The 23955-nt window shown below is 47.4% G+C and overlaps 6 protein-coding genes and 1 pseudogene across 9 annotated transcripts; 2 read left to right on the top strand and 5 right to left on the bottom strand.

The window, feature by feature from the left end:
* Positions 1–273: 273 nt before the first annotated feature.
* Positions 274–2872, top strand: LOC9659619 (annotated as a pseudogene).
* LOC9633956 (aminoacyl tRNA synthase complex-interacting multifunctional protein 1) lies at positions 2725–4814 on the bottom strand. 3 transcript variants are annotated; one of them, XM_024669461.1, is made up of 14 exons: positions 4712–4814; positions 4589–4660; positions 4325–4495; positions 4207–4272; positions 4089–4154; positions 3967–4035; positions 3834–3908; positions 3602–3768; positions 3460–3550; positions 3336–3404; positions 3196–3287; positions 3075–3138; positions 2888–3010; positions 2725–2819 (listed from the first exon to the last, which is right to left on the bottom strand). In XM_024669461.1, exons 1-13 carry the CDS (start codon positions 4781–4783, stop codon positions 2906–2908), a joined length of 1179 nt encoding a protein of 392 aa, XP_024525229.1. In that variant the 5' UTR covers positions 4784–4814; the 3' UTR covers positions 2725–2819; positions 2888–2905. The 3 variants fall into 3 exon arrangements, with proteins under 3 accessions (XP_024525229.1, XP_024525228.1, XP_024525230.1); XM_024669460.1 differs by lacking the exon at positions 2725–2819 and having other exon boundaries at positions 2823–3010; XM_024669462.1 differs by lacking the exon at positions 2725–2819 and having other exon boundaries at positions 2823–3010; positions 3834–3905.
* Positions 4815–5092: 278 nt separating this feature from the next.
* Positions 5093–6547, top strand: LOC9659618. The gene is made up of 5 exons (XM_024669897.1): positions 5093–5492; positions 5577–5681; positions 5747–5844; positions 5907–6083; positions 6133–6547. Exons 3-5 carry the CDS (start codon positions 5749–5751, stop codon positions 6454–6456), a joined length of 597 nt encoding a protein of 198 aa, XP_024525665.1. The 5' UTR covers positions 5093–5492; positions 5577–5681; positions 5747–5748; the 3' UTR covers positions 6457–6547.
* Positions 6137–9313, bottom strand: LOC9659617 (eukaryotic translation initiation factor 5B). Of its 2 annotated transcripts, none has more exons than XM_024669894.1 (5): positions 9199–9313; positions 9037–9142; positions 8879–8976; positions 8627–8823; positions 6137–8574 (listed from the first exon to the last, which is right to left on the bottom strand). In XM_024669894.1, the coding sequence occupies exons 4-5, from the start codon at positions 8798–8800 to the stop codon at positions 6547–6549; spliced, it is 2202 nt and encodes a 733-aa protein (XP_024525662.1). In that variant the 5' UTR covers positions 8801–8823; positions 8879–8976; positions 9037–9142; positions 9199–9313; the 3' UTR covers positions 6137–6546. The 2 variants fall into 2 exon arrangements, with proteins under 2 accessions (XP_024525662.1, XP_024525663.1); XM_024669895.1 differs by having other exon boundaries at positions 9037–9134; positions 9199–9257.
* An 878-nt stretch (positions 9314–10191) lies between these two features.
* On the bottom strand, positions 10192–12761 carry LOC9633955 (flowering time control protein FY). The gene is made up of 16 exons (XM_002964977.2): positions 12618–12761; positions 12487–12555; positions 12329–12433; positions 12169–12264; positions 12030–12112; positions 11906–11977; positions 11742–11839; positions 11629–11688; positions 11519–11579; positions 11380–11467; positions 11258–11321; positions 11126–11204; positions 10984–11073; positions 10837–10925; positions 10397–10791; positions 10192–10329 (listed from the first exon to the last, which is right to left on the bottom strand). The coding sequence occupies exons 1-16, from the start codon at positions 12759–12761 to the stop codon at positions 10312–10314; spliced, it is 1611 nt and encodes a 536-aa protein (XP_002965023.2). The 3' UTR covers positions 10192–10311.
* A 4268-nt stretch (positions 12762–17029) lies between these two features.
* Positions 17030–20053, bottom strand: LOC9633954. Its single transcript, XM_024670104.1, has 4 exons — positions 19538–20053; positions 18877–19403; positions 17576–18823; positions 17030–17521 (listed from the first exon to the last, which is right to left on the bottom strand). Exons 1-4 carry the CDS (start codon positions 19971–19973, stop codon positions 17030–17032), a joined length of 2703 nt encoding a protein of 900 aa, XP_024525872.1. The 5' UTR covers positions 19974–20053.
* Positions 20054–21264: 1211 nt separating this feature from the next.
* LOC112344757 (pentatricopeptide repeat-containing protein At2g35030, mitochondrial-like) lies at positions 21265–23864 on the bottom strand. Its single transcript, XM_024670102.1, has 3 exons — positions 21700–23864; positions 21522–21641; positions 21265–21453 (listed from the first exon to the last, which is right to left on the bottom strand). The coding sequence occupies exon 1, from the start codon at positions 23862–23864 to the stop codon at positions 21750–21752; it is 2115 nt and encodes a 704-aa protein (XP_024525870.1). The 3' UTR covers positions 21265–21453; positions 21522–21641; positions 21700–21749.
* Positions 23865–23955: the final 91 nt, after the last annotated feature.

Here is a 23955-nt window from a genome sequence, read left to right as displayed (position 1 = left end):
GAAAATTGCAGTCATGGAGACTAGACTTCTGTTCAAGCAAAGACTAATCGAAACAGTTTGTGAGACTGGAATAAGTGGAAGAAGTATGAATATGAATGAGTCAAGTTGCTAGACTTCTGTTCAAGCAAAGACTAATCGAAATGTTCGGTAACAGTTGGTGAGACTGGAATAGTATGAACATGTACGAGTCAAGTGAATGGTATCCCGTTCTATAGATTAAAAAAAAATCTAGCGCATTCTGCTTCATGGTTCATGGCTATGAAGTTCTTTTTGGTCGCTTTCTTTCAGCTGATGACAATTCTCTTTCGTGTGCACGGCAGGAACTACAGTCTATCACAAGGCTGGGAAGTAACGAACAACAATCAGCTTCTGGAATTGCAAGGATCACAGTCCAATGCCAGTTATCGGCTGCTCCAAGTAGGTGACAGTCCCCTCCTGAGCCAGAGCGGAAGATTTGGCTTGGCTTTCTTTCGATTCCACAACTCGGCCGAGTTCTACTTTGCTTTGGTTCTTGGCTCCAGCAACAACACGAACTCTGGCGTCTGCGTCTGGGCTGCAAACCGGGACAGTCCTGTGACAGAAAATGCTACCGTTCGTGTGACCGATCAGGGAGCTCTGGAAGTTGCCGATTGGGATGGGAAGGTTGTATGGAGTTCTCCTGGTGGAGTTTCTGAGATGGAGCTTCAAGACACTGGGAACTTTGTCCTCTACAACTCCACGGGTGGGATCTCCTGGCAGAGCTTCGACCATCCTACAGATATCCTTTTAGAAAGACAAGTCATGGTCACTAAGCAGAGACTTATCAGCAGCGCCAATTCATCAAGTCTTGCTAGCGGGAACATCAAGATGGAAGTTGAGCCGAGCGGTCTCATCTTTTTCCTCAATCGGGACACAAGACAGCCCTACTTGGTTTGGAACTTATACAATGGAAACTTGCCAGCGGACGAGACTTCCATCAACGCACCATGCCCGACTTATCACACAGAGCTCGAGTATTCCGCTGGTCAACTGAGACTATCGTACCAGCCATCGACGAGCAACCCTTCCCAGCTCTGCAGCGCTCCTCTCACAGCAGTACTCGGGAACAGCAGCGATGACTGGCAGTATCTCAAACTCGAAAACGATGGGAAGCTGGTTCCTTACACCTACAACTCCGGACGAGCTTCGTGGGAACAGGGTCCGCCGTTCATGAGGAACAGGGTCCGCCGTTCATGAGGAACAGACTTGGAGGTTGCCTCCCGATGGCATGCGAATCGAACAGCGTTTGCTCTGGGAACGCTCAGTGCAGCTGTATAGTCCAAGACCAGAGTGGCCATCAGGAGCAAACTTGCCCAAGTCCGAGCAGCATACCTCTCGTTTGCAACCACGAAGTCGAGGCCGAGAACCACCACTTTCTCAACGTGAGTGGAGCAGGCTACTTCTCCAACAATTACACCAAGGCCGACAGAGTTTCCACCTTGAGCGAGTGCTGGAGCTTGTGCCTAGCGAATTGCTCCTGCAGCGCACTCTTCTACAACAAGCAGTCGAGCACCTGTTTCTTCGTCGACCGGATGTATGGAGGCCTCACCAGGGATCCGAACTTCGATGGCTTCCTCAAGCTGCAAAACGCAGAGCTTTTCGTGCGGAAGAAGCCCAAGGATCGCACCGTTTTGCTTGGAGTCAGCATTGCTGCGAGCGTGGTCCTGCTATCAGCTCTCGGCTTGGTCGTGCTGATGATCTGGAAGCACAGGCTTGACAAAGTTGAGCGTGCTTTGGCTCTGGCACTGCAGGGCTCGGCTCAGAAGTACACATACAAAGAGCTGGAGGTGGCGACTGGGAACTTCGCTTCGAGCCTTGGTAAAGGCGGCTTTGGAACCGTTTATGAAGGGACTCTGGCGGACGGGAGAAAGGTGGCGGTCAAGCGCCTGGAGAACCGGAACCAGAATGACAGGGGATTTCTCGCGGAGATGGCCTCGCTGGGACGGATAAGCCACCACAACGTTGTCCAGCTCTATGGCTTTTGCTCCGAGAAGAACCAGCTCATGCTCGTCTACGAGTACGTGGTGAATGGATCCTTGGATAAGTGGCTGTTCGAAGAACGCTTCTTGAACTGGCAGAGCCGTCGCGATATTGCCTTGGGACTAGCTCAAGGCCTGGCATACTTGCACGAGGAATCGCGGCAGCTGATCATCCATCTCGACATCAAGCCCGAGAACGTCCTTCTCGACGATAAGTTTCGTCCCAAGCTCTCCGATTTCGGCATGGCGAAGCTGCTCAAGACTCGGGATGTAAGCCAGACCGTGACTGATGTTCGAGGTACTCCAGGATATCTCGCCCCGGAGTGGCTCTTACATTCGGTAGCCACGAAGAAATGCGACGTCTACAGCTATGGTATGGTGCTGCTGGAGCTCATAGGTGGACGAAGGAACCTCTCCAAGCTTGGCGGCCATGGTGGAGAAGACTGTCGTGAAGCTCCAATGGACGAGGAGGAACAAGCTTTGTGGTGGTACTTCCCGGCCTGGGTCGTAGCTCGAGTCTCCAAGAGAGAGTTTCTCAAAGTCGTGGATACAAGCATCCGAGATAGTGTGGACGAGGACGAGGTGAAAAGTATGCTCCAGGTAGCTCTGTGGTGCATCCAGGATAATCCCAGCCAAAGACCCCCGATGGATACAGTCGTCCAGATGCTCGAAGGTCGAAAGGAGATTTTGGAGCCGCCTCTCTTCTTCCGGTTTGCGTTGAGTTCTGCGGGAGTTCTTCGGTTCTCTTCGACTAACCATCTTGGCGGTAGCGTCAGTGTGGCCATGGTAGCACACCAGCCGTCTGGTCCCAGATAAACCAATCTATAGTTGAAGAGTTTGATCCATTATAAAGTATATAGAATATTTTTTCTTCACGAACTATGGATCACCTTTGGTTCTCCTGGTTCTCATTTGATTGATCCATTGACGATTGCTGATTTGCATGGTCCTTTAGAGGTTTGGAAGGGAACACCTTGGTAATTTGCAATGCCCTGCTCGTCAGTGCCAAGTTCCTGCAAGTCACACGGTTTACATCGTTCGAGTGAACAAAACATGGAAAGTCTTTCATCAACTTACAGGAGCAATCTTGTCCCACTGTTTCTTCTTGGGATTCAACACTTCCTCTGCTTTCCCATCGTGCCTACAGGGAAGATCAGTTGGCGTCAAAGCATTGATGGGAGTGCGTTGATTTCCTTACCCAGCGAATTTCACTCTTTCACCTACAGGAACGCCGTCCGGAGGAGACACAGGTTCACATTGGCTGTGGTCTCCATTTGACGCACAAAGAACCTGTAAGTCCATTAGTTTGTTGTTGGATCGTAGAAAACAACAACTTACCAAGCCAGACGAGAGAACGTCCCGAACTTTCCCGGCTTTAACGTTTAGAAGGACGAGCACCCTTCTATTCTGAAGAATCAATATGTCAGCAACGTTGGTGTTTGCTTTAGCCGCAATCTTTTACCAGCATCTCACTTTCAGGTACGTATTTGACCAGACCACTGACAATTTGTCTCGGTTGTGCTTCTCCAACGTCAATTTCCTCCACATAGAGACTGGAAAATAAAAAAGCATTAGATCAAATCATCCCAAAGCCTCACACTTACGTATCAGCTGATGGATGCTTCCACACTTTCTTGATTTGTCCGACGCATATATCGAGCACGCTGACATCGCAGTCGACTTCTTTCTTTTGTGCGGGAGGCTTCTCTTTCGTTTCTTTCGCTGGTTTGCTTTTGCTGACAGAACTCACAGTAGATACACTGCTGTCCGGCTGCAAATACAAATAGTGAGTAAAGGCCAAGAAAATAAATAAAAGACGCATAGGCAGTAGCTTACTGCTGGTGTTGGCGCAGGTAGAGGCGGCGCAGGCGAAGGCAAAGGCTGAGGAGAAGGAGCGTTCCTGTTATCCTTCTTAAAATTTCAATAAGAGTCACATCTAAGGTATAAGAAAGTAATGCCACTTGCTTACCGTTTCCGCCATGCTCTTTCCGTCGACATTTGGTTTGGATGCCTTACTAGAATCCTGATCACTCAAGTTCTACAAGAAATACAGTAGATTAGACTGCCACAAAAGCACAAAGCGCAAAATACCGGTGGAGAGAAATATGGCTTCTTAATGTAGATTTGCGCGTAGACTTGACGCACGTCTTCCTTGTTCTAAGTAGAAACAGCGAAAAAGATCTTCGACAAACATACAGACTAAACATACCTGAACGTAGTCGAACCATCGAAACAAGTTTGGCAAATTCTCCTGGTCCTCTACTGGAATAGCGGCCTAACGAGGTGTTACAAAAACAAGCCGATAAAACCAAAGTCGAAGAACTCACCACTTTCTCGCGAATTGCCACAAACATGCCGAGATCCGCCAGAGTGATCCGGGTTCCATTCCCTACAAACACCGATTTTGATTGTAGGAATGTGTTGAGAAGCTTGAGATTCGTGTCAGCTGACGCATTCTCCAAAAAGAACTTCTCTGCAAAAGCTAGCCACTCGAGAGCCTGCCGAGAGAAGAAAACAATTCACGAGACTGTAAGAAATCTTGTGACTTTCTTGTAACTTAATCACAAGAAAAAAAAAGAGTAAGCGCTCACTTGAGGCTGTTCCTCCTCGCTGTAGCTTACATCCGCATTACACACAAATCCAACTTCCTTTGCATCGACGCTCTACAAAACAAAATACTCATCGCTCATCCAGCACGAGTGAATTTCGCAAACCTGGCCGCCCATTCGCGCCCGGAGGAGCTGGAGAGTCCGGGCGCCATCGCCATCGCTTCTAGGAACTCCCATAGCTGGTGCCCTAAACCCTAACTCCAGACGTTGCGGGATCAAATCCAAATCAAGCCCAACGAATTTTACCGCTCTTTCCAACGGCCGTCGTTTAAAGGAGTGGTATATGCTCGCTAGATCGACGGCGCACAAGCGTTTTGCCATTGGAATCCCATGGACGTTATCGGTGTTAGGGTTTATCCGGCGAGCGTCGACAGCGGCTTTGCTCTTGAGCGTCAGCGAGAGGCGGCAGCGCAGGCAACAAGGAATCTTGCTGTACCTTAGGCGCCATGCGATTGTAGGTAGAAATTCCAGCTAGAAATACTGAAAGGGAGAAGAAAGATTTGGAGCAGAGAATGGAGAGCGCCTATGCTCCTCGGCCCATCCCTAGCAAGCGGCCGACGCGAAAGGATACGCCGCTGTCTCACGGTCTGGATCCATTCGTGTGGGATCCGCCAAATCCAGAACTGGGTGGAGGCACTTGGATTCCTCCCACGCCGCCGCCTCTACCGGGTTGCAACGAGAACGGGGTTGTAGAGATCACTGAGGGGCTGATTGGATCGAAATCCAGGGGCCAGAGCCCCGCTTCCTTCCAGAATTTGCTGTTCGCAAGCAGGGACAAGGAATCGCTGCTCGAGGAGATCATCCAGTTGAAGAGAATGCTCATCGATCAGGCTTTCTATTTGAAGCGGGACAAAGTTCACGCTTCTGCCGTCCAAATCGAGAACAAGTGAGCTCTTTGTTTTCTTTCTTCCATTTTTCCTCTTTCTCATCTCTATTGGGCTGGTTGATCTTGACTTGGAACACAAAAAAGAACTGCAGGAAGCTCGAGAATGATATCAAGGACATGGAGATGCAAGGAAACATGGGCACAAAGTCGAGTGGATCGTCTCGAGTGAGGCTTAAGCTCCAAGGCACGGTTCGATTGTTTCGTTCTTTGCCTTAGTTTCTGGGCTTATATGTGAGGATTTTTTTTCCTCCCAGGAATGAAGTCACAGTTCGAGGAGCTGCAAAATATTTGTGATAGCCAGCACGAAGAGATCACGCTCTTGAGAAGGGACGTAAGGATATCACACCAAAGAGTAAGCTTTTGTAAGAGGTGAAGGTTTTTGCTGACACGCACAAGTGAATTTGTCACGGACAGGAAATAGAGATGGAAAAAGATGTGTTTGTAGAGGAGATCGCCAAACTCCAAAAGGATGTGAAAAAGCTAAAGCTGGTGCACAGCCAGCTTTGTTGCGAGACCAAAGATCTGTGCTGCATGAGGGACAAAGCGGGCGACATGGAAGTCTTGAATTATCATCTAGAAAACTGCATGGAGGTAAGCTCACGATCTAGAAAACAAAAATCCTAAAGATCTTCTTTCACAGGTTGTTCTTAAAGCCTTGGACAAGGCAAATCGCGAAATTGTAGCTCACAGACAAAAGCTAACAGAGTCGAGCCTTCTCGCCAAGAGAAGCTCGAAGAGATGCAAGGATTTGGAGGACCAGATCACGCTGGCCAAGGATTGCCTGGAGAAAGAAAAGCTGGAAAAGAAAAACCTGGAGGAGAAGCGCGTTTGCCTGGAAGCGGAGCTTGTCACAGTCGAGGAGAAGCTCAACGCCAGAGGCCTCAGCTTGTACCCCGCAACTCCAAGTCCGGATAAACTCGCCGGTTCCAAACCAAACAGCCCGAGGTCTGCTAGAACAGTATGACAACTTCTTCTACTACGTTGGTAGCTGGCTCGATCGTTGTCCCAAGTTTTTTTTCCCAGGACGATATAAGAACGTAGATGGTTCTTGTTTCTACTCGTTCGGTGCCTGCGTTTCAATCAGAGGATCCGTGCTGGGCTCCGCCAGCAAGACGTTGAAGCTCGAGCTCTCAAACATGACGCTCCTGGGCCTGGGTGCATCCGCTGGGCCGGTTATCTGCTTCGTGTCCTCGGCGAAGTCTTGATCCGCCATGAGGATTTGCCGACGAATTTGTCTCGCTGGATACTTGCGGACGGGTTCTGGCTCTGGAACTGGCACTGTTATTGGCACTGGCTCCGGCTTCTTTGGCTCTGGCTTTAGCGGCTCGGGCTTTCGCTCTGGTTCTTTCGGAGTTGCCGGAGTCGACGCCACTTTGCTCTTCCTGGGAGTACCCGGAGTGGCCGGAGCGACATCCGGCTTCTTCACCGTCGCCTTCTTCGTCAGCTTTCGATCCATCTGCTTGTCATCGACTTTGATGGTGAGTTTCTTCGTGAATGCCCTCGAAGGTGGCGGAGTAGAAGACGACCCTGGAGAGCTTTCCCGTGACCTGTGCGAGGCCAGCTCGTCCTCCAGCTTACGCATCTTTCGCATCAACTCGTCGTAAGAGTCCGCTGTCTCGGAGGTCTGGCATGCCTCGTCCCTGGACTCGGCTTTGAGCTTCAATCCTTTTGCGGCAGCTAGCTCCGCCATCTCTCGTTGCTTAGCAGCGGCGGCCAGTTCCATTTCCCGTTGCTTGGCAGCAGCAGCAGCGGCAACAGCTTCCATTTCCCGCTGCTTAGCAGTAGCAGCTTCCAGCTCTCGTTGCTTCGCCAGAAACTCCATCTCCCGTTGCTTTGCAGCGAGCTCCATTTCCTTTTGCTGTTTCTCCAGCCTCGCAGCTAGCTCCATTTCTCTTTGCTTCGCCGCTAGCTCCATCTCCCGCTTCTGTTTTTCCATCTTTGCAGCTAGCTCCGTTTCCAGCCGCTGTCTTTCCTTCTGCGCTTGCAAAACATCTCCTTTCGTTCCTTTTGCTTCGTCTTTCGTTCCTTTTGTTTCGTCTTTCAAGCCTGCTCCGCGCTTGCCACCTTGACCCGGCTCCGCCTTCTTGTCAGCCGCCTTGTCTTTGGATTTCCCCGCAGAAGCTTTCTCGGCTTTTCCTGGCGTAGCACTCGGACTGGTGGATCTACTCGTGGGTTCGGCGGCCTTTGGCCTCGCAGCCTTGGAAGCTTCTTTCTTGAGCGCGTCAGTACTTTGAGGCCTCTCGGAAGCTTTCGAGAGTGCAACGTCCTTGAGCGATTTTTGTTTGAGTGCTTCAGCCTCCTTGAGTGATTTTTGTTTGAGTGCTTCAGTCTCCTTGAGTGATTTTTGTTTGAGTGCTTCAGCCTCCTTGAGTGATTTTTGTTCGAGTGCTTCAGCCTTCTTACGCATTGTCTCCTGCGACTCAAAAGCAGCAGTGCCCTCCTTGAAGGTCTTTTTCCTGAACGATTCCGGACTAGTTTGCCTCGAGTCAGTGCCAGAAGCTTTGGATGCCTGTTTCTTAAACGTTCCCCCGGCCCTGTCCTCGAGCGCAGCACCTCCCGGCCTTGGTTCTGTTTTAGAGAGAGCTCCAAACAGCCTTGCAGAAGTATTCTTTGCCTTGAATGACGCTGCACTAGCAGCGGCGGCGGCGGCGGCGGCGGCAGCAGCAGCGGCAGCGGCAGCATCACCACCTTTTCCACCGGGCTTGCCACCTTTTGATTTCGGCTTCCCGTCTTGATCTTTCCTAGGTGAACGCGGAGAAGTTCCTCCTTTCCCAGGACTTGTCACTTCCCAGATTTTCTCTCTCGGCTTCGGCTTTGGTTTCGGAGAAGCCGGCTTCTTGAGTCCCTTCGCAGTAAGCTCCTTCTCAGCCTTCTTAAGCTGCAGCTCCAAGCCTGCGAGCTCCTTGTCTAGACCCCGCCGCTCGGACCTTTCGTCTGCAAGGAGCCTCTTCAAGGCTTCAGTGTGTTCTTCCAGCTCCTTGAATTGCTTTGCATTCTTTCTGGCCTCGATACTCGACTCCGTCATTTTCTGCCGGAAAATGATCACATCCTGGTTTGTTCTCTCGAGATCTTTGTTCACGCCCTGCCAAAGCAGATACTGAGGCACAAAACCAATCGTGAAATGTAATCCTTACACCCATGCAGTTTTCTAGCTCGAAGTTAAGAACTGCCAGCTCGTCAGCTTTGTGCTTGATCTGACACAGCTCCTGATGCTCGCACTTGAGAGCATTCTGGACTGCTTTCAGCCCCTTGACGTCCTTCTGCATTCTCGTTATCTCATGTAGCAACGCATCTCTCTCCATTTCCATCTCCTACAACAAGAGCAACGGGCCTAGAATCTCTAGTAAGACAAACATGAAGAAATGGATCTCAACACGTTTGCTTACTTGGGTGGTGGTAATGCGTACATCCCTGCGCAGTGCCGCTACTTCTTCGTGCTGAGCATCACAAGCACTTCGCATATCTTCGTATCTGATCCTTAAACCTGCAAAACAACGCTCCAAGGAATAAGTAGACAGCGAGAAGCAAAAACGAAGAACACTACCTTTCAGCTTAGTGCGTATGCTACTTCCACGAGGAGATCTGGCGCTGTCTAGAGGCGACCCCTGCGCTTCCATATCCTTGATATCAAACTCTAGCTTCCTGTGAAACTAGAAAAGAAGCATTTCTTTGTTGAGCTCAAAGAGGAAAGCAAAAGTCGAGACACCTGTTTTCGATCTGAATCGTGGTAGCATGGACTCGATTTCGCCTGAGATAAAACGTTTTCTCGTGGAGAGCGCGCTTCAACCTGATGGCTTCTTCCAGCAAAGCCTCCTTGTCCTTGGCTAGAAGCATTATGCTCTTGACACCGCCATTCGGGCTTCCTCCTCGCGGTGAAATCGCCGGACTTGCCCCATTCATCTCATACACGCCCTCGCAATCCTCGTCGAGTGGAGGACTATTCCTCGAAACCCATGCCCCGCCTCCGCGATTCTCATACCCGCTCTCCCACACAAAGGGATCCAGGGAGAGAGAAAATGGACTGCTCGGCCCAGCTGTTCCATTGGAACGCCTGCTGCGATTTGTGAGATTGCCGAGCGCGCCGCGCCCATAGACAGACTCAATCCCATCCATCCTGCTCGATCCCTAGCCTACATCCTCTCGATCAGCTACACTTCATCCGACCATGAAGTCGAAGCGCCAAGCCGCCGGCCCGGATCTGGGAGCGCCATAGCCACAAACCCTGAAAACCCTGGTGAAAATTCAATAACCTCCGCGGAGGGAAAGGTGTGGAACAATGGGGAATGGCCACGTCGGCGGAGTATATCCCGGAGCCTCAGTTTAACAGAACCGTTGGCAAACTAAAACTAGGTTTGCATATTCATTGTAGATGCTAGAATATTCTACCATATGCTTTGTAAAACCAAGTTATTTTCTTTCTTCTTTTAGGAGGATGTTTCCATTGTAGATCACTGAATATATGGCAACCAAGGATGGTCTCAAGCTTTTAGACAAGAACATCAAGATTATCTTGAAAAGAGTGTATGGCGATGACAAAGCAGATGTGGAGATTGCATGATGGCAAGCATTTGAGTTTCACACTACCTTTCAATCTCATAAAATTAGGCTTAAATTGATGTATCTAATTCAGGAGACTTCCCGAAAGGTGTGAAACACGCATATTTGACTTCTAAGCTTGTATCATCAACTAAATCACAGATGAAGCATTAAAAATTAGCTCCAGTTTAACGTGAATCAGAGGAACTTAATCCAAAAGTTTACATATATGGTAATTTTGTCAAAAGGATCGGTTTCTTCTAGTCCAGTCTTCGTGCTTGCTCTAGCTAGGCTCTCCCGGCTGCAAAACCACATTCCACCGATCGATTAATACCAGAAAACAAACGAGAAGTCAAGCTTGTTTTCACCTGGAATCCAGGAAGTCCTGGGATCATTTGCTGCTGGAAATGACGAAAGCTTGGCCGTGGGATGCCCGGGATGCCAGGAGGAACAGGAGCAGCTCCAGGAAGAGGTGGCGGAGGTGGCGGCGCAAACTGACCATACATGTCTTGAGGAGGCTGCATTTGTAGTTGAGGAGGGAATGGATGGTGCATTGCCATCGGCGGTCGTGAAGGAATACCAGGTATCCGAGCAGCACCACTGTCAGGAGCTTGGACCACCGGCATTGCCATGCCAACGCCGGGGATGGTGCCTTCGTCAACAGCACCTCCAACACCCAGGAATGAGCTGCCCAAGCTCGAGGCTTCCATTGGAACCGATCCAGATCCTCGTCCCAGCGGTGCCATTTGCTCGTTCGAGGCCCCTGTTGTAGTCACTGGAAGTGAGTCTTAAGCAAAAGACAACTGACCTTGCATGAGAGGTGCGTTGTACTTGTCGCGAGTGGTATCACCGGGACGATTTCGACACCAGAACTTCGTGGTGTGGTCGCTGCCTCCGCTGCTCAGACGACAAAGTCACTACTAAGAACAAGAGAAAAGTGTGTTCCAAACAACACCTGCAAAGTATGTGGCCCATGGGATGCCAGGACAGATCGAGAATGTTGTTGTCGTGAGCATTTGAGACTTCTGCCTGAGGTTGATCGTGCCTAAACAAAAATGCAAAGTCAGATTGAACGTATCCAGTTTTGCATAACTTACCCAACAAGCCAGTGTATAATGCTGCCGTCGTGGCTTCCGCTCACAAAGAGTTCCTCGTGGAAAGGATGCCACGCCAATGCTGCACCAAAATAAAAACGTAAGAGCACTCTAAACTCATCCAATGCAACGTACATGCTACTTCTTTCTTATGGCCACGGTAAGTCTCGATATCTTTCAGGGTTCGGATGTCAAACAGCTGAGAAAGAAAACACCACGCGTTCAGTTCACTTTATGCCATAAGTTGAAACACTTACCTTGATTACTTGGTCCCTTGAGCTGGTTAACACCCAATTTCCATTGTTATTCCATTTTGTACAAAGAACTGTATTCTTGTGACCATGCCTGTAATTTAAGTTAGCTAATGACAGCTATTTCACAAAAAATAATGCTTACAGTGTACAGAGTTCACGACCCGTCCTGGCATCCCACAATTTCACGAGATTATCCTTCGCACCTGCGATGAACATATCACAATATTTTCTCAAAAGCACGTAAAAGCAAACCAGAAACGAGGAGAGACTTTTGTGGATGCCAATCCACACTCTTCACGTCCCAGCCGTGACCTGTACAAAGCCAAACACATAAGAACATAGAGAACTAAATTACATTGACATACCAGTTAATGAACGCTCTTCTTGACACCGGGCAAAATCCCAGATTTTGACTGTGGTATCATCGGAACACGAGCAGAACTTCAGATCCGTACTTGAAAAACTTGGAGAAACAAGGAAGAGTAATAGTATAAGATAAACTCCAACTGAATCCACTCGAAATTTTTACCTTAAATCTCGTACCGGTTCTCTGTGAGCTGTCTTGTTCGCTTTTACGTTGTTCATATTTGTTTGCCAGTATCTACATAAGTAGCATGTAAGAGAAGAACACGACACAGGGACATACTACATACTTGATACATCCACCGTCGTCGCCCGTAACCATCCAGTTTTCATTGTGGCTCCAGATCATCGACCTTACGGCACTATCATGCGCCTGGGAGAGATTTTATAAGAACAACGCATGGAAGATGAATAAAAAACACTACACACCTGTAAGATCATCTCGAAGTTAAACGACAACCCATTCCAGAGAGTAAACTCTCCACTCTGGGAGCCCGTTATGAGACGACGTCCAGTAGGAGTCCACTGAAACGAAGGATAGAAACAAAAATCAGTGACGAGAACACTTGACAGTAGCAAAGCAAGTTACCAAAACTCTGTTGATCGAGCAGCGGACTTTGTTAGTCGAGCAGTGCACGAACTTTGTGCTGAAACTCGTTGCCGGATTGTCGAGATAAGCTCCCGTTGGAAGAAGCTGCAAGTAGAAACTCCTGTTAGAAAAACCTCTCAAAAACCACGCTAGCTTACATCCAGCGCGGCCGACGTTGTTGGCTGGAGCACTGGCTTTTGCCCATAGTTTTGCTGCCACATTCGTACCTATCACCATACCCGACCAGAGAAATCACTGAAAAGGAACGCGGAAAAGAAAAAAATTCTACCTGGAGGTAGCGCAAGACAGTAGAGGTGTAATCCACGGATCGGCGCTGCACGGGCTTTCGAATGCGCTTGCCTGGAGCTGGAATGGCGCTGTTGGCGGCATCCTGCCCAAACCCGGGCGCCTCGGCGTCGCTAGAGGCGAACATCGCCCTAAGAACCCTAAATTTCGAAATCACTGATCGGACGATCAATATAATCCAGCCCTCATCGTCCGGTTGACATCCGACGTGTATATATATCCATCACAACCATTCCATCTTAGGGATGGCAGCTCACAGCTTGAAGGTGGCGAGGGAAGGGGAGCTGGATAGGCTGGTGGATTTTGCAGTGGCAGGCGTAGATCGCATAGTAATGGTGTTAGGGCCACAAAATTCTGGGAAGACGACTCTACTGAAGCGGTTCCAGAGCGTGTGGGAGGCGGACAAGCATGTCAAGGCGCCCCTTCACTTCTTTGAGATGTTCTCTAGGGTTCTTGGGAATACTCTCAGCGATGTGGAGGCTGTCATACAGCGGCAGGCAGATGATGATGTTCCGCCCGTCTTGATCCTTGATGATGCTCACAAGCTGACGGGAGATCCTCACGCAGATGCCAAACCCGTTGTAGAGTGTCTCAAGACCATGGCACGCAAGAGAAAGGCAACTGTGATCATGGCCACCTCCGTCGATTCCTTTCGCGAGGACTGGATTGGGGACGAGGTAGAAGTTGTTTATGTAGGACACTTGGACAAGGAGCGCGCTAAGGCTTTTTTCTTCAAATGTTTGGCAGACAGAGGCTCTGGTTATGTTAGTGAGCAGGATTGGACGAAGATATATGGTATATGTGGTGGATGCCCCTTGCTTCTACTAGACGCTGCCAAATCAGCATTGAAGGATCCAAAATTGCTGGAGGAAGAACTAGGTGGAATGGTGGACTCAACGAGATTGTGTATCCTGGGTGGAGTGACGGATCCAGAGTAAGTAGCAGCTTTTTTCTTTTCATTTTTCTCACCGATCTCTTCTTAATCCAGGTGGTCAGCTGCCAAGTTCAACGAGGTCATGGTGCTGATGACAAGCTCGGATGATGGCGTCGTCGAGTGGGCGGCTGCTTGTGACAAAGTGTTTGGAGGCGATCAGAGTGTGTTGAAGGCCATGCAGACGAGAGGCGTCATACATGTACATTATGCACCGAATCCTGGCGGATTAGGCTTTGCCAAGTTTATCATGCCACTGTCCCCTCCTCACTTGGAGGCAATGAGGCAGCACTTGGCTGGTGAAGAGAGTGAGGAGTGACTAAAAGATGTTTACTCAAGTATTTCTTCTCCAGAAATGCAAAAGTAAGCGGAATCTATACTACATGTCAGAAACCTTCTAGAGCTGGGCTTGTGTTGGATCACTGAATCCTCGCTGCTACGGTCAGGATGTCCACGTTGAGGAGGAACCTGGCCCTTTTGTGCTGTTTGAAGCGACCAGATTCCCAGCTTGGTGATGCATGTGTTGGCGGCAGCGCACGAGTTACTGGAGAGTCTGCGTACTGGGCATGAAGTTCATGTCCATGACAAAGAAGACATAGGGCCTCTCGTCAAAGATGGGTTGGAGCACTCTAAAGTAGGCAAAGGAGTTTCCAAATTTCCCAAGCACTGCATATGCACTGCATAAGTAGACGTGCTTGAGGAAGGACAGGATAGAAGTCCAGATTATCTGCGTTGGAAGGATACCTACTCTACGTGATAGACAAGAGTTAGGCATGTAAGTTAAGTAACGTCCATGGCTCACAACTTGAACGAGATGATAAGAGGTGGTTCTAAGCCTGGACATAAGAAGCAAACAGTGAGTCCTACCTGGAGGACGAAAACCAACCTTGAGATAATGAAAAAAGTTCTGAACAACACAACAAAAGGACTGGTTCTTACTGCTCGCCACCCAAAATTATTTCAAATTTTTACTCTGCTATTTATATATGGGGTCTAACCCTAATTAATCTATTTATTCCCCCAAGTGAAGTTTAGTTTGGAGAAAAGCTTTTCAGTAGGCTTTATTGTAACTTTTTCACCAAATTTAGAATTTTAGTTATTGTTATGCTTAGATTTACTCTGTTTCTTTAATCTTCATTGCATCATTTTCTTCGGTTATGCCACTTGCTGCACATGTTACTCTGTTGTCTTTGATATCATATATAGGTGCACTAGTTTCTGTGGGTTATGATTACACTATCTTTTGTTCTTGGTATCCTACTGTGTCATACTAATGTGGAGCATGATTGTAACATCAATTAAATACATGAGTTTAAGTAGATTCTTGAATTCAATTGCTTTAGAGATAATTATTAAGACTTTATAAGGTAAATGTCAATCTTTAAATTTGCTATATAATCCTTTTTCTTGAATTTATTCTTACTATTTCCTTTTGGTATGTTATTAGTTTTTATATTATTAAAATTTACTTTTAATAAACGTATTATAAGTGCTAATATAGATTAGAAATCTCAAAAGCTTACATGATTGTCATAATTGAGATGGAGTGAATATAAGGAGAGTTAGTTATTCTCGGCTACTTTATAACCTTGCCTTCAACCAAATTTTTTTATCTTGAAATGTAATATTTTAAATTTGTAGCTAAAACAATTCTGAATTTTTAGTATATAATGAATCTATCTTCTTGATGCCAAAGCTTAAAACATGAAGATATACTTTTACTTAGTAACTGTTTTGTAGATAAGAAGCAAATATCAACCTTTAGATATTTATATTTACACAATTACAAACAAGATAGGAGTGGTTAATATGTTGAATGTTTCTTTAGTAGTCTAAAATTATATTTCCACTCTAACACGAGAATATTAAAAGGAATATTTAAAAAATTGCATGAAAATTTTAAGGTTTTCATATTTGAAAATATTCCCTTTCAAATTTAAAATGACTATTCTATTTTAACGTATGGGTGTCTATTTATTTGATCTTAATGGCAAAATAAAGATTATTTTCAGGGTAAGATACAATTTTCTTGACAAGATTAAAATATAAGTAAAAATGTAGCTATTGCTAGCATTTTGAATTGATTATAATTTTAGAAGAAATATTATATAATTCAATGGAAATGAGAAGGTTTGTTTTTAGAGACTCTATGCTTCTATTATTGATAAAAGTTTATCTTGCTTAATTACTTATATTTGTGAATTAATATTAACATAAGTAACTTAAATAATATATTTGTGTTGAGGTTGATAAAAATTTTACTTTCAAAAGACTATTTCTCTCATACTAGTTTTATACATTGTAGGTCTTTGATTTGTTTGATAGGATATATTTGAGGGAGGTTAAGATACCTTAGATACATTTTAACAACTAGTATAGATGTTGAAGGTTGGTATAATTGATATTAAAAATAATAAAAATTAAAGCTACTTAAGTATTTAAAAAATTAATTGAAATATAACATCTAAATAGTAAACCTTATACTTTATTTTTAATTTAAAAAAATGTGTGTCAAAAAGTATTTAATCAATATTCAATAATGCATACATCACATATTTTGCATAAAGCATCACCAATAACTTTTACAAAGTGTTTAAGAATTTTAAGTTTGTTCATTTACTTTGGAAAGCTCGCCACACTACCATACTTTTGAATTTTTATGTTGTTAATGCATAAATTTATAATAAAAATCCAAATACTTTTTATTAAATGCTAAATGCCCAAAGCTAAAGTACATTATTTGAAAGGCAAAATTCTGAAAATTTAACAAATAATATCTTTGAATCTTTGAGTGTGGTTTCTTGAAGCTCAAAATGCCTATAAATTAATTGATTAATTTTTTGAGTATTAATTGAAAAGTGATGAAGCAAATAGCAAGAATGGTGAAGTAGAACTAAAGTTATATTGTACAGTATATAAAAAATTCTTTATGATGTAATATTTCAAACTTACTACTATATTGTCATTATATTATATATGAAATACAGAGATAAGAGCATACTTGTATATTAAACATATTAATATGTTTTTGCTCATAATTTGGATAGCAAAAAGTTAGATTGCCTTTTGCTCATGTAAGTGCTCTGATCTTATACAGGAAGGAGTGTCTGCAAGTTTATATTGACATGTATTACTTACTTGATTTATATTGTAGAACATATATAAATATACTTTATCTCATTAACATTGAAAATTTGAAAATGGATAGTGCTAAAGAATATCTACTCTTACTTTAATCATATCATGTAATATTCACTAACTCTTACTCCAATCATATGGGCGATATGGATATGCTTATTTTATAGGTACACTTGGATACATGGGTATATAGTAGAAGTGTTTGCAGCGTTTCACATCACTTGGAGGATATCCTTTTGAACATGCACACTAGTATTCACATACCATATATATTAAGATTATATCAAGTAAATCCAATATATTTATTAAGAAGTAATCATTCAAATTTAATCCTCATGTTTTAGATATTGTATAGCATTAAGAAACCATGCATTTTCTTCCGCCATCACCTGCATATTCTTATCAATTATCCCAATAAGGCCTGTAGTCTTTAAATTCTCACATATATATTTCCCCTTGTGAATCTTTGGAACATTCCTGCGTGTAGAAGCATATATGCGGTTCTTCTGAAGATCACTAATGTCTGTAGTAAGGCAGACAATCCACTTCAAGAGCCCTCCACAATGCACAAGTTGCTTGAGCTTGTTGACAGCCATCTCTTCAACTTGTGATCTTCCCCCGGAACCCTTGTGCAAGAACAGATCATCAATGTCCAATGTGTCCAAGGCACTCGTCAGATCTGTCCTTGACATAACTTTGTATTGGTAGAGCGAGAAGACAGGAACTTTCTTCTTTCCTATTTTTCCGATGCAAGCCACTACCATATCAGGTCCAAAACGAGTCATGTCTCCACTGTGGAGAAAAGGTTTAAAAGATACCTGCAACAAACAAATTACTTCACCACTATAAAATAGGAAATGCAAAGAGGATACCTGTTGATTTCCTTGTAAGACCTCCTCAAACTGATTGAGCCATGTCAGAAAGATTGTCCCATCATCCTCTTCAGGCATTCGCTGTACCATCTCACAGTTGTTTGACCTTGGCACTTGTAGCGGATGCTTGTAGACCTCGTCCACTTTTTCCTTGTAGACCTTTGGGATAAAATCCACTGGCGCCTTATTCTCCAGAAACTCCAAAAGCAAGGGAACGGAGTACGCTTCAAACTTTACCCCTAGCTCGGACTTGCTGCAAACACCCATATCGTTGATCAGCTTCTTCTGCATGTCTCCACTGGCTGTGAGATAGTTCCACAAAGCCCTCACCACGAGTGGTTCTCCAATCTCAACAGTTCGAAGGGAGACCTGTGCTCCATTCTGAGGAGGAGCCGAGCAGAAATCTGTATCCGGTTTGAAATGCAAAGGCTTGTCCACAGTCTTTCTCAGCCTGCCGATCCCTGCTTGCACAAATTTTAAATCACTGTCCGTGACTGCCAGTTTTACAGGAACTCCCGTGTACACCTGCAGCAGCAATAAAGTTATGACCACCTCCCAACACCCGGGATGGAATGATGGTAGCGCAAAGAACTTCACAACATCGTCCCACACAGATCTGTTGATGGAGAGGTCAGCGCCTGGTCGCCTACACAAATCATCTGCCTTCTTCAAGAAATAGTCTGTAGCGACCAATGGCTGCTCCTCTGAATCCCGTAAGAACATCTGCAACACTGTCACGTAAAACTTGTATCTGCCTCTGTAAACACCAAAAATCGTGCTGAAGTCGAAATCTTCCACATCTTTCACAAACTTCATTGTGTACTCCTTGATAGATTCAGCACTAGAAAATTCCCCAAAGTCTGAGTACACATAATAGCTAAGTGTGTCTTTCACGGAGCCTGAAAGCGAGTCCACCATCCATACCAAGTGCCGGCATGTCCCAGATATTATGGTCTCTTTGAAGTTCATCGCACGTAGAGCCAAGACGAGCTTGTCTAGCATCGACCGGTTCACCTCATTCATAGTCTCGCTCCTAAACCTGTTCACCAGTAAACGTGATAGTTCCTGGCATTCGTCTATTACCACAACGCCGTCCCAGTCTACCTGTCCTTTCAGCTCAACGAGCATGTCAGAAAAGATGGTGCTTGCATCTTGAATGTCGGATGAATTGCGGATCAGACTGAGTATTCCCTTCGTCAGCTGCCACCATGGATCACGCCATGGATAATTCAAGTGTGGAAAGTATACCTGCACAAAACACAAACATTTTAGCTCCCTCACAAACCAAACACGAATCTTACTTGTTTAAAAAGCCAGGCGAGCGGGGTAACGTCGACGCCTGCAGAGCGAGCTTCTCTCAAAATGTAAAACCTGGATATGAAAACTGCTGCCAGGCACACCATTAAGGCCACTTCTGGAATGACTCCCTCAGGATACAAACGTTCCAATTCTGTTGCAACGTGATTAAGATCTCCAGAACCTTCATCCCCTGCTCCGCTACCCATAACACCCGTCAAGTAAATGGAGTCCCTCTGACAAGATATTTCGTAGAGCGTCCTTGTCTTGCCACTGCCAGAAGCGCCAACCAAGAAGCAGAGGTCTGTATACTCCAGGCTCCTAAGCACCTCTGACGCAGACCCGATATAATCTCCATCCTTCAACCCCTCTAGCAACATAACCGCCTGGCCATTCAAGGTACATAACTCCTTGCTGCTACGTGAATAAGAACGCTTGAAATGTTGCTCCGGAGGCATGGAAAGAAGATGTTCTTTCACCCGTTTCCAAACTTCAGCACAGACGTCGTCAACATTCTTCCGGGTTAGCGCCCCTGGAACAGCAGAATTAACACAGCCACAAAGAGCAGACAGCAAGTTCACACAGATCGAACAGAACCACAAGGATGCGGAGATTACCAGACGACCAGATCCATCCATAACCACACACATGGAAGAGATGACTTACCATTAGATTTGAGCTCTTCCTCCCGCAGCTGCCTCTCTTTCTTCATGACCAGCAACTCTTTTTCCCGCAGCAGCAACAAATTCATCTGCAGGAACTTCTTCTGGTCGGGATCCTGCTCCGTCTTCAATTGGCCTTTTGTCTCCGCGATCTCAGTTTCCACATCCCGGATAGACCGCTCAAGAGAGTCGGCGAAAGACGACGCCATAGCCATGTTTGAGCTCCAACCCCGGCTGCTGGAGACAGTGGAAGAACAAGCAGAGCCTCCGAGCACTATCTTCTGCTTGAGCCTCACCACGTCAACCTGGCGACTGACGATGCTCACCTTCTTGGTGCCGCGACATCTTGGTGCCCGGCGGGACCAATCCCGCCCCACGCCGGCCGATGGAGCAGCAGGAGCTCCAGGGCCTGGCGGCATCGCTCCTGCTTGACCTATCATAAGAACCCTTCTCAGATGATTCCAATGGGCGAGCTGAGAGAGTATGGGAGGGAGAGAAGAAAGAATGCTAAGGAACTGAACACCGCAAGGTGGCAGACGTGAGGCCTGCGTGCAAAAAGGAGCCAGATCTGCTTTATTGAGGCTAAGGTATATTTAGTTAAACATCAACCCTTCCAGAAAACCTAAAACCTCATGATCCATGTATCCTCACGACATCATAAAAAAAGTTATTGTACAGTCACTGCATTTCCTCATGCTTGATCTTTGATCTTTCTCGGGCTGCAAAACCACATTCAGCACTAGGTGTCCAGAAGTGCGTTCATTAATAGTCTGTAGTTCTCCATATTCTAGATCCACAAAAGGCTCTCCATTATGGCTGCTTTAAAGAAAAAGGATAATGGGATGCCAGGAAACTGTGCACGCTGTGAGCACTGGAGCGTGGAGGGAGCTGGAACCACGAAGGAGCTTTGGAGTTTGGAACATACAGCTCGGAATTTGGAGGAGCAACGAGCATAAAAGAGCTTGAAGCGTTGAAGAACATAGAGCGTGGCTGGGAGCTTGAATTTTCCCAGTTCCAATAGCATGGAGATCATGGAAGTGTGGAACAAGGAGCGTGAGAGCTTGGCCTTTGTAGGTAAAAGATCCTGTAGCATGGATGGAGCATGACTTTCACGAAAGAGCTTTGGAGCTTGGAACATAGACATTTGGAACATGGAGCGTGGCTTGGAGCTCGAAATTTGGAGGAGCAGGGAGGATAAAAGAGCTTGGAGCGGGATATCGGAGTCTGGAGAGAGCCGGGAGCATGCGGCAAAGGTCATACTCCCAAAAGCATGGAGCGCTGTAGAAAATGGAGCATGGAACTTCTGGAACGACAAAGGTCATCAACTTCGAAGGTTAGCATCGTGTGCGGGATAAGGTGGAGAGCAGGACTGAGTGGGGACGGTGGAGTGGAAAAGCTAAGTTTAGATTAGCGTGGACTATGGAGTGTGGACCGGAGCGTTGACCGTGCAAAAATTCATAAAGTCTTATGCTTCTTGTGTGAAATAGAGGTCATAGCTAACATGCATGGTCACAAAAATACAGTATAGCAATGGTAAACGGGCATTAACTAGCTGAAGGGATAAGTAATCAAGGTAAGTGTTTCAACTTACAGCATAGAGTGAACTGAACACCTCTTTATTTTGGTGCAGCATTGGCGTGGCATCCTTTCCACGAGGAACTCTTCGTGGGCGGAAGCCACGCCGGCATTATGTTACGATCAATCTGATCTCTGTCATCAGAACACTACAAGAACTTTAGAGCCGTACTTAGATTAGTAAAAAAACGCGCAGTGCTACCTTAAATCTCGTACCGGTTCTCTGTGAGCTGACTTATTAGCTCAGTATCGACATACCTAACATGTAAGATAAGAGCATAGCACAAGGAAATAATAAGACATACTTGTGACATCCAATTTTCACTGTGGCTCCAGATCATCGACCTGTGGAAGAGATTTTGTTAAGTGACAATCCATTCAGAGAGTGAATTCCCCACTTTGGGAGCCCTTACCAAAACTCTGTTGATCGAGCAGCGGACGTTGTTAGTCGAGCAGCGCACGAACTTTGTGCTCAAATTCGTTGCTGGTTTGTCGTGATAAGCTCCCGTATAGTTTCGCTGCCACCTTCGGACCTATCAACATTCTCGAATTACCAAAACAGTACGTGAAGAAAAAGAGAAAAATTTCTACCTGGAGGTAAATGTGTAATCCACGGAGGTCGCTACATTGCAAATGGACTTTCAGTTCTCCAGGCTCGTCTTACACGAGGAGAGGAGCGTCGTCCAGGCGGCGAAATCCGGCTCGAATGGCATGCTGTGCATCAATTCGCAGGCCTCATCGGTCTGCCCCGCGCGCCCCAGTAGATCTATCACCGAAATGTAGTGATCGATCGTCACCTCCAGCCCATAATCTGGCGAGATCGCTGTGAAATATCTCCATCCATCCGCGATGAGCCCGGCGTGGCTGCAAGCGAAGAGATTGCTGACGAATGTGACCCCGTTTGGATCGATCCCGTGCTGCTCCATGGCGCGGGAGAGATCCAGAGCTTCCCAGCTATGGCCGTTTTGCGCATACGCCGAGATCATCGCGTTCCAGGACATCATATTTGGGGACGCCATGGAATCAAACACCGCGCGCGCCTCCTCCAGCTTGCCACACTTCGCGTACATGTTGAGCAGCGAATTCGCGACGAACGAGACCCTGAGCTGCGCCGGATCGTCCTGGCGGATGACCGAATGCACGATTCTTCCCCTGGAAATCGCGGCGTCGGTGGCGCACGCATCAATCACGCACACAAAGCTGATAGAATTCGGGGCGATCCCTTCCAGATCCATGAGCCTGAAGAACCCTAGCGCCGTCCCGCTATGCCCGTCCTGCGCATAGCCAGCGATCATCGCATTCCAGGCCACAACGTCATGGTTGCCTTGCCACGTGTCGAACATCCGGCGCGCGGTGGGCAAATCCCCGCCCTTGGCGTGGGCGTGTATCATGGCCGTCCACGCCACCGTGTCGTGGTACGGCATCTTTTGAAAGACGCCCATCGCGCCGTCGGTTTTCCCGCCCGAGGCATATGCCCCGAGCATCGTGGTCCAGGTGTTCGCGTTTCGATTCCCGGCAGCGTCAAACACCGCTCGAGCTTCTTGGATATGGCCCTCGAGGGCTAGCGCCTGGACCATCGCGTTCCAGGAGATTAGGTTTCTATCGGGCATGGCCTGGAAGATCTCTCGCGCGGCCGCGCAATCGCCGGCCTCGCCGTGGGCGGAGATCATCGAGTTCCACGACGGCAATCCCCGCTGTGGCATTCTCTCGAACAGGCTCCTCGCGTCCTCCAATCGATCGGCCTCCACAAACGCCTGGATCAGCGAGTTCCACGAGTAGACGTTCTTGTCCTCGATTCGCTGGAACGCCGCCAGCGCCAGATCGATCCTCCTGTTCTGTCCGTGCGCCGCGAGGAGATTGTTCCAGGACACCGAGTTTTGCTGCGGCATTCGATCGAGGATCACTCTCGCGCGATCGATCGCGCCGGCGGTGACGAATCCGGACACCAGCGTCGTCCACGACACGACGTTCCTCTCGCGCGATGAATCAAACACCTCTTTCGCGTCGGCGATTTGCCCGCTCTTGGCAAACACCCGGATCGCGGCGTTCCACGAGACGAGATTGTGCTGGGGCATTCTCTGGAGCATCGATCTCGCCTGGATCGCCAACCCCTGATCCGCGAGGGTCTTGATCATCGTGTTCCAGGAGAACACGTCCTTGTGTGGCATCTCCTCTCGCAGCCTGTGCGCCTCTTCCAGATGACCATTCTGGGCAAATGCCGTGAGCATCGCGTTGCAAGAGACTAGATCGTGCTGTGGCATCCGATCGAACGCCCTCTTCGCGTGGATCGAGTGTCCCGTCGCGGCAAATCCAGTGATGAGCGTCGTCCAGGCGATGAGATCCTGTTGGGGCATCGCATCGAACGCGAGCTTGGATTCCTCCATGAGCTCGCTGCGAGCAAACCCCTGGATCATCGAGTTCCAGCAAAAGGGCGAGTGCTGGGGCATCTTGCGGAAGACCTCGCTGGCGATGGAGATCTCCCCGTTGTGGACGAGAACCGTGATGACGATACTCCAGGAGAAGATGTTCTTGCGGCTGGGCGCGTCCAGGAACACCGCCATCGCCTCGTCGACGCTGCCGCAGCTGCCATACATCTGGACGAGGAGATTGCACAGCAGGGTGTCGCCGCCGTGCCCCGCCGCCACGATCTGCCCGTGGATCCGCCGCCCATCGGAGATCGCGCGCGTGCTCGCGCATTGGCGGAGAATCGAGACGATGCCGAGCTTGTCGATGGCAGCGCCGCCGCTGCTTAGCATCAGCGAGAGGAAGAAGAACAAGGCATCTCTCCGTACGAAATAGGATATTCCCTACCGTGTGGCTCCGTGCAGGCGCCGTACAAAAGGGAGT

Source organism: Selaginella moellendorffii, unplaced genomic scaffold (genome assembly GCF_000143415.4).
Source record: "Selaginella moellendorffii unplaced genomic scaffold, v1.0 SELMOscaffold_5, whole genome shotgun sequence".
In the NCBI taxonomy this organism is placed as follows: Eukaryota; Viridiplantae; Streptophyta; class Lycopodiopsida; order Selaginellales; family Selaginellaceae; genus Selaginella; species Selaginella moellendorffii.
Note: the sequence above shows the minus strand (reverse complement) of the source record. Positions and strands in the feature narration are given on the sequence as shown.

Excerpts from the sequence above, each read along its gene's own strand:
- LOC9633956 (XM_024669461.1), bottom strand. The coding sequence starts at position 4,783 with ATGGGAGTTCCTAGAAGCGATGGCGATGGCGCCCGGACTCTCCAGCTC. Across the intron at positions 3,551-3,601 it reads AAGCATCCATCAGCTGATAC|TCTCTATGTGGAGGAAATTG; the intron begins GTAAGTGTGAGG and ends TTTATTTTCCAG. Across the intron at positions 3,288-3,335 it reads ACGTTCTCTCGTCTGGCTTG|GTTCTTTGTGCGTCAAATGG; the intron begins GTAAGTTGTTGT and ends ATGGACTTACAG.
- LOC9659618 (XM_024669897.1), top strand. The coding sequence starts at position 5,749 with ATGAAGTCACAGTTCGAGGAGCTGCAAAATATTTGTGATAGCCAGCAC. Across the intron at positions 5,845-5,906 it reads TAAGGATATCACACCAAAGA|GAAATAGAGATGGAAAAAGA; the intron begins GTAAGCTTTTGT and ends TGTCACGGACAG. Across the intron at positions 6,084-6,132 it reads ATCTAGAAAACTGCATGGAG|GTTGTTCTTAAAGCCTTGGA; the intron begins GTAAGCTCACGA and ends CTTCTTTCACAG.
- LOC9659617 (XM_024669894.1), bottom strand. The coding sequence starts at position 8,800 with ATGGAAATGGAGAGAGATGCGTTGCTACATGAGATAACGAGAATGCAG. Across the intron at positions 8,575-8,626 it reads AGCTAGAAAACTGCATGGGT|GGCGTGAACAAAGATCTCGA; the intron begins GTAAGGATTACA and ends CTGCTTTGGCAG.
- LOC9633955 (XM_002964977.2), bottom strand. The coding sequence starts at position 12,761 with ATGTTCGCCTCTAGCGACGCCGAGGCGCCCGGGTTTGGGCAGGATGCC. Across the intron at positions 11,580-11,628 it reads AAAGTCTCTCCTCGTTTCTG|GTGCGAAGGATAATCTCGTG; the intron begins GTTTGCTTTTAC and ends TGTTCATCGCAG. Across the intron at positions 11,322-11,379 it reads CAAGGGACCAAGTAATCAAG|CTGTTTGACATCCGAACCCT; the intron begins GTAAGTGTTTCA and ends TTTCTTTCTCAG.
- LOC9633954 (XM_024670104.1), bottom strand. The coding sequence starts at position 19,973 with ATGATAGGTCAAGCAGGAGCGATGCCGCCAGGCCCTGGAGCTCCTGCT. Across the intron at positions 19,404-19,537 it reads GGAAGAGCTCAAATCTAATG|GGGCGCTAACCCGGAAGAAT; the intron begins GTAAGTCATCTC and ends CTGCTGTTCCAG. Across the intron at positions 17,522-17,575 it reads TCTTACAAGGAAATCAACAG|GTATCTTTTAAACCTTTTCT; the intron begins GTATCCTCTTTG and ends TGTTTGTTGCAG.
- LOC112344757 (XM_024670102.1), bottom strand. The coding sequence starts at position 23,864 with ATGCTAAGCAGCGGCGGCGCTGCCATCGACAAGCTCGGCATCGTCTCG.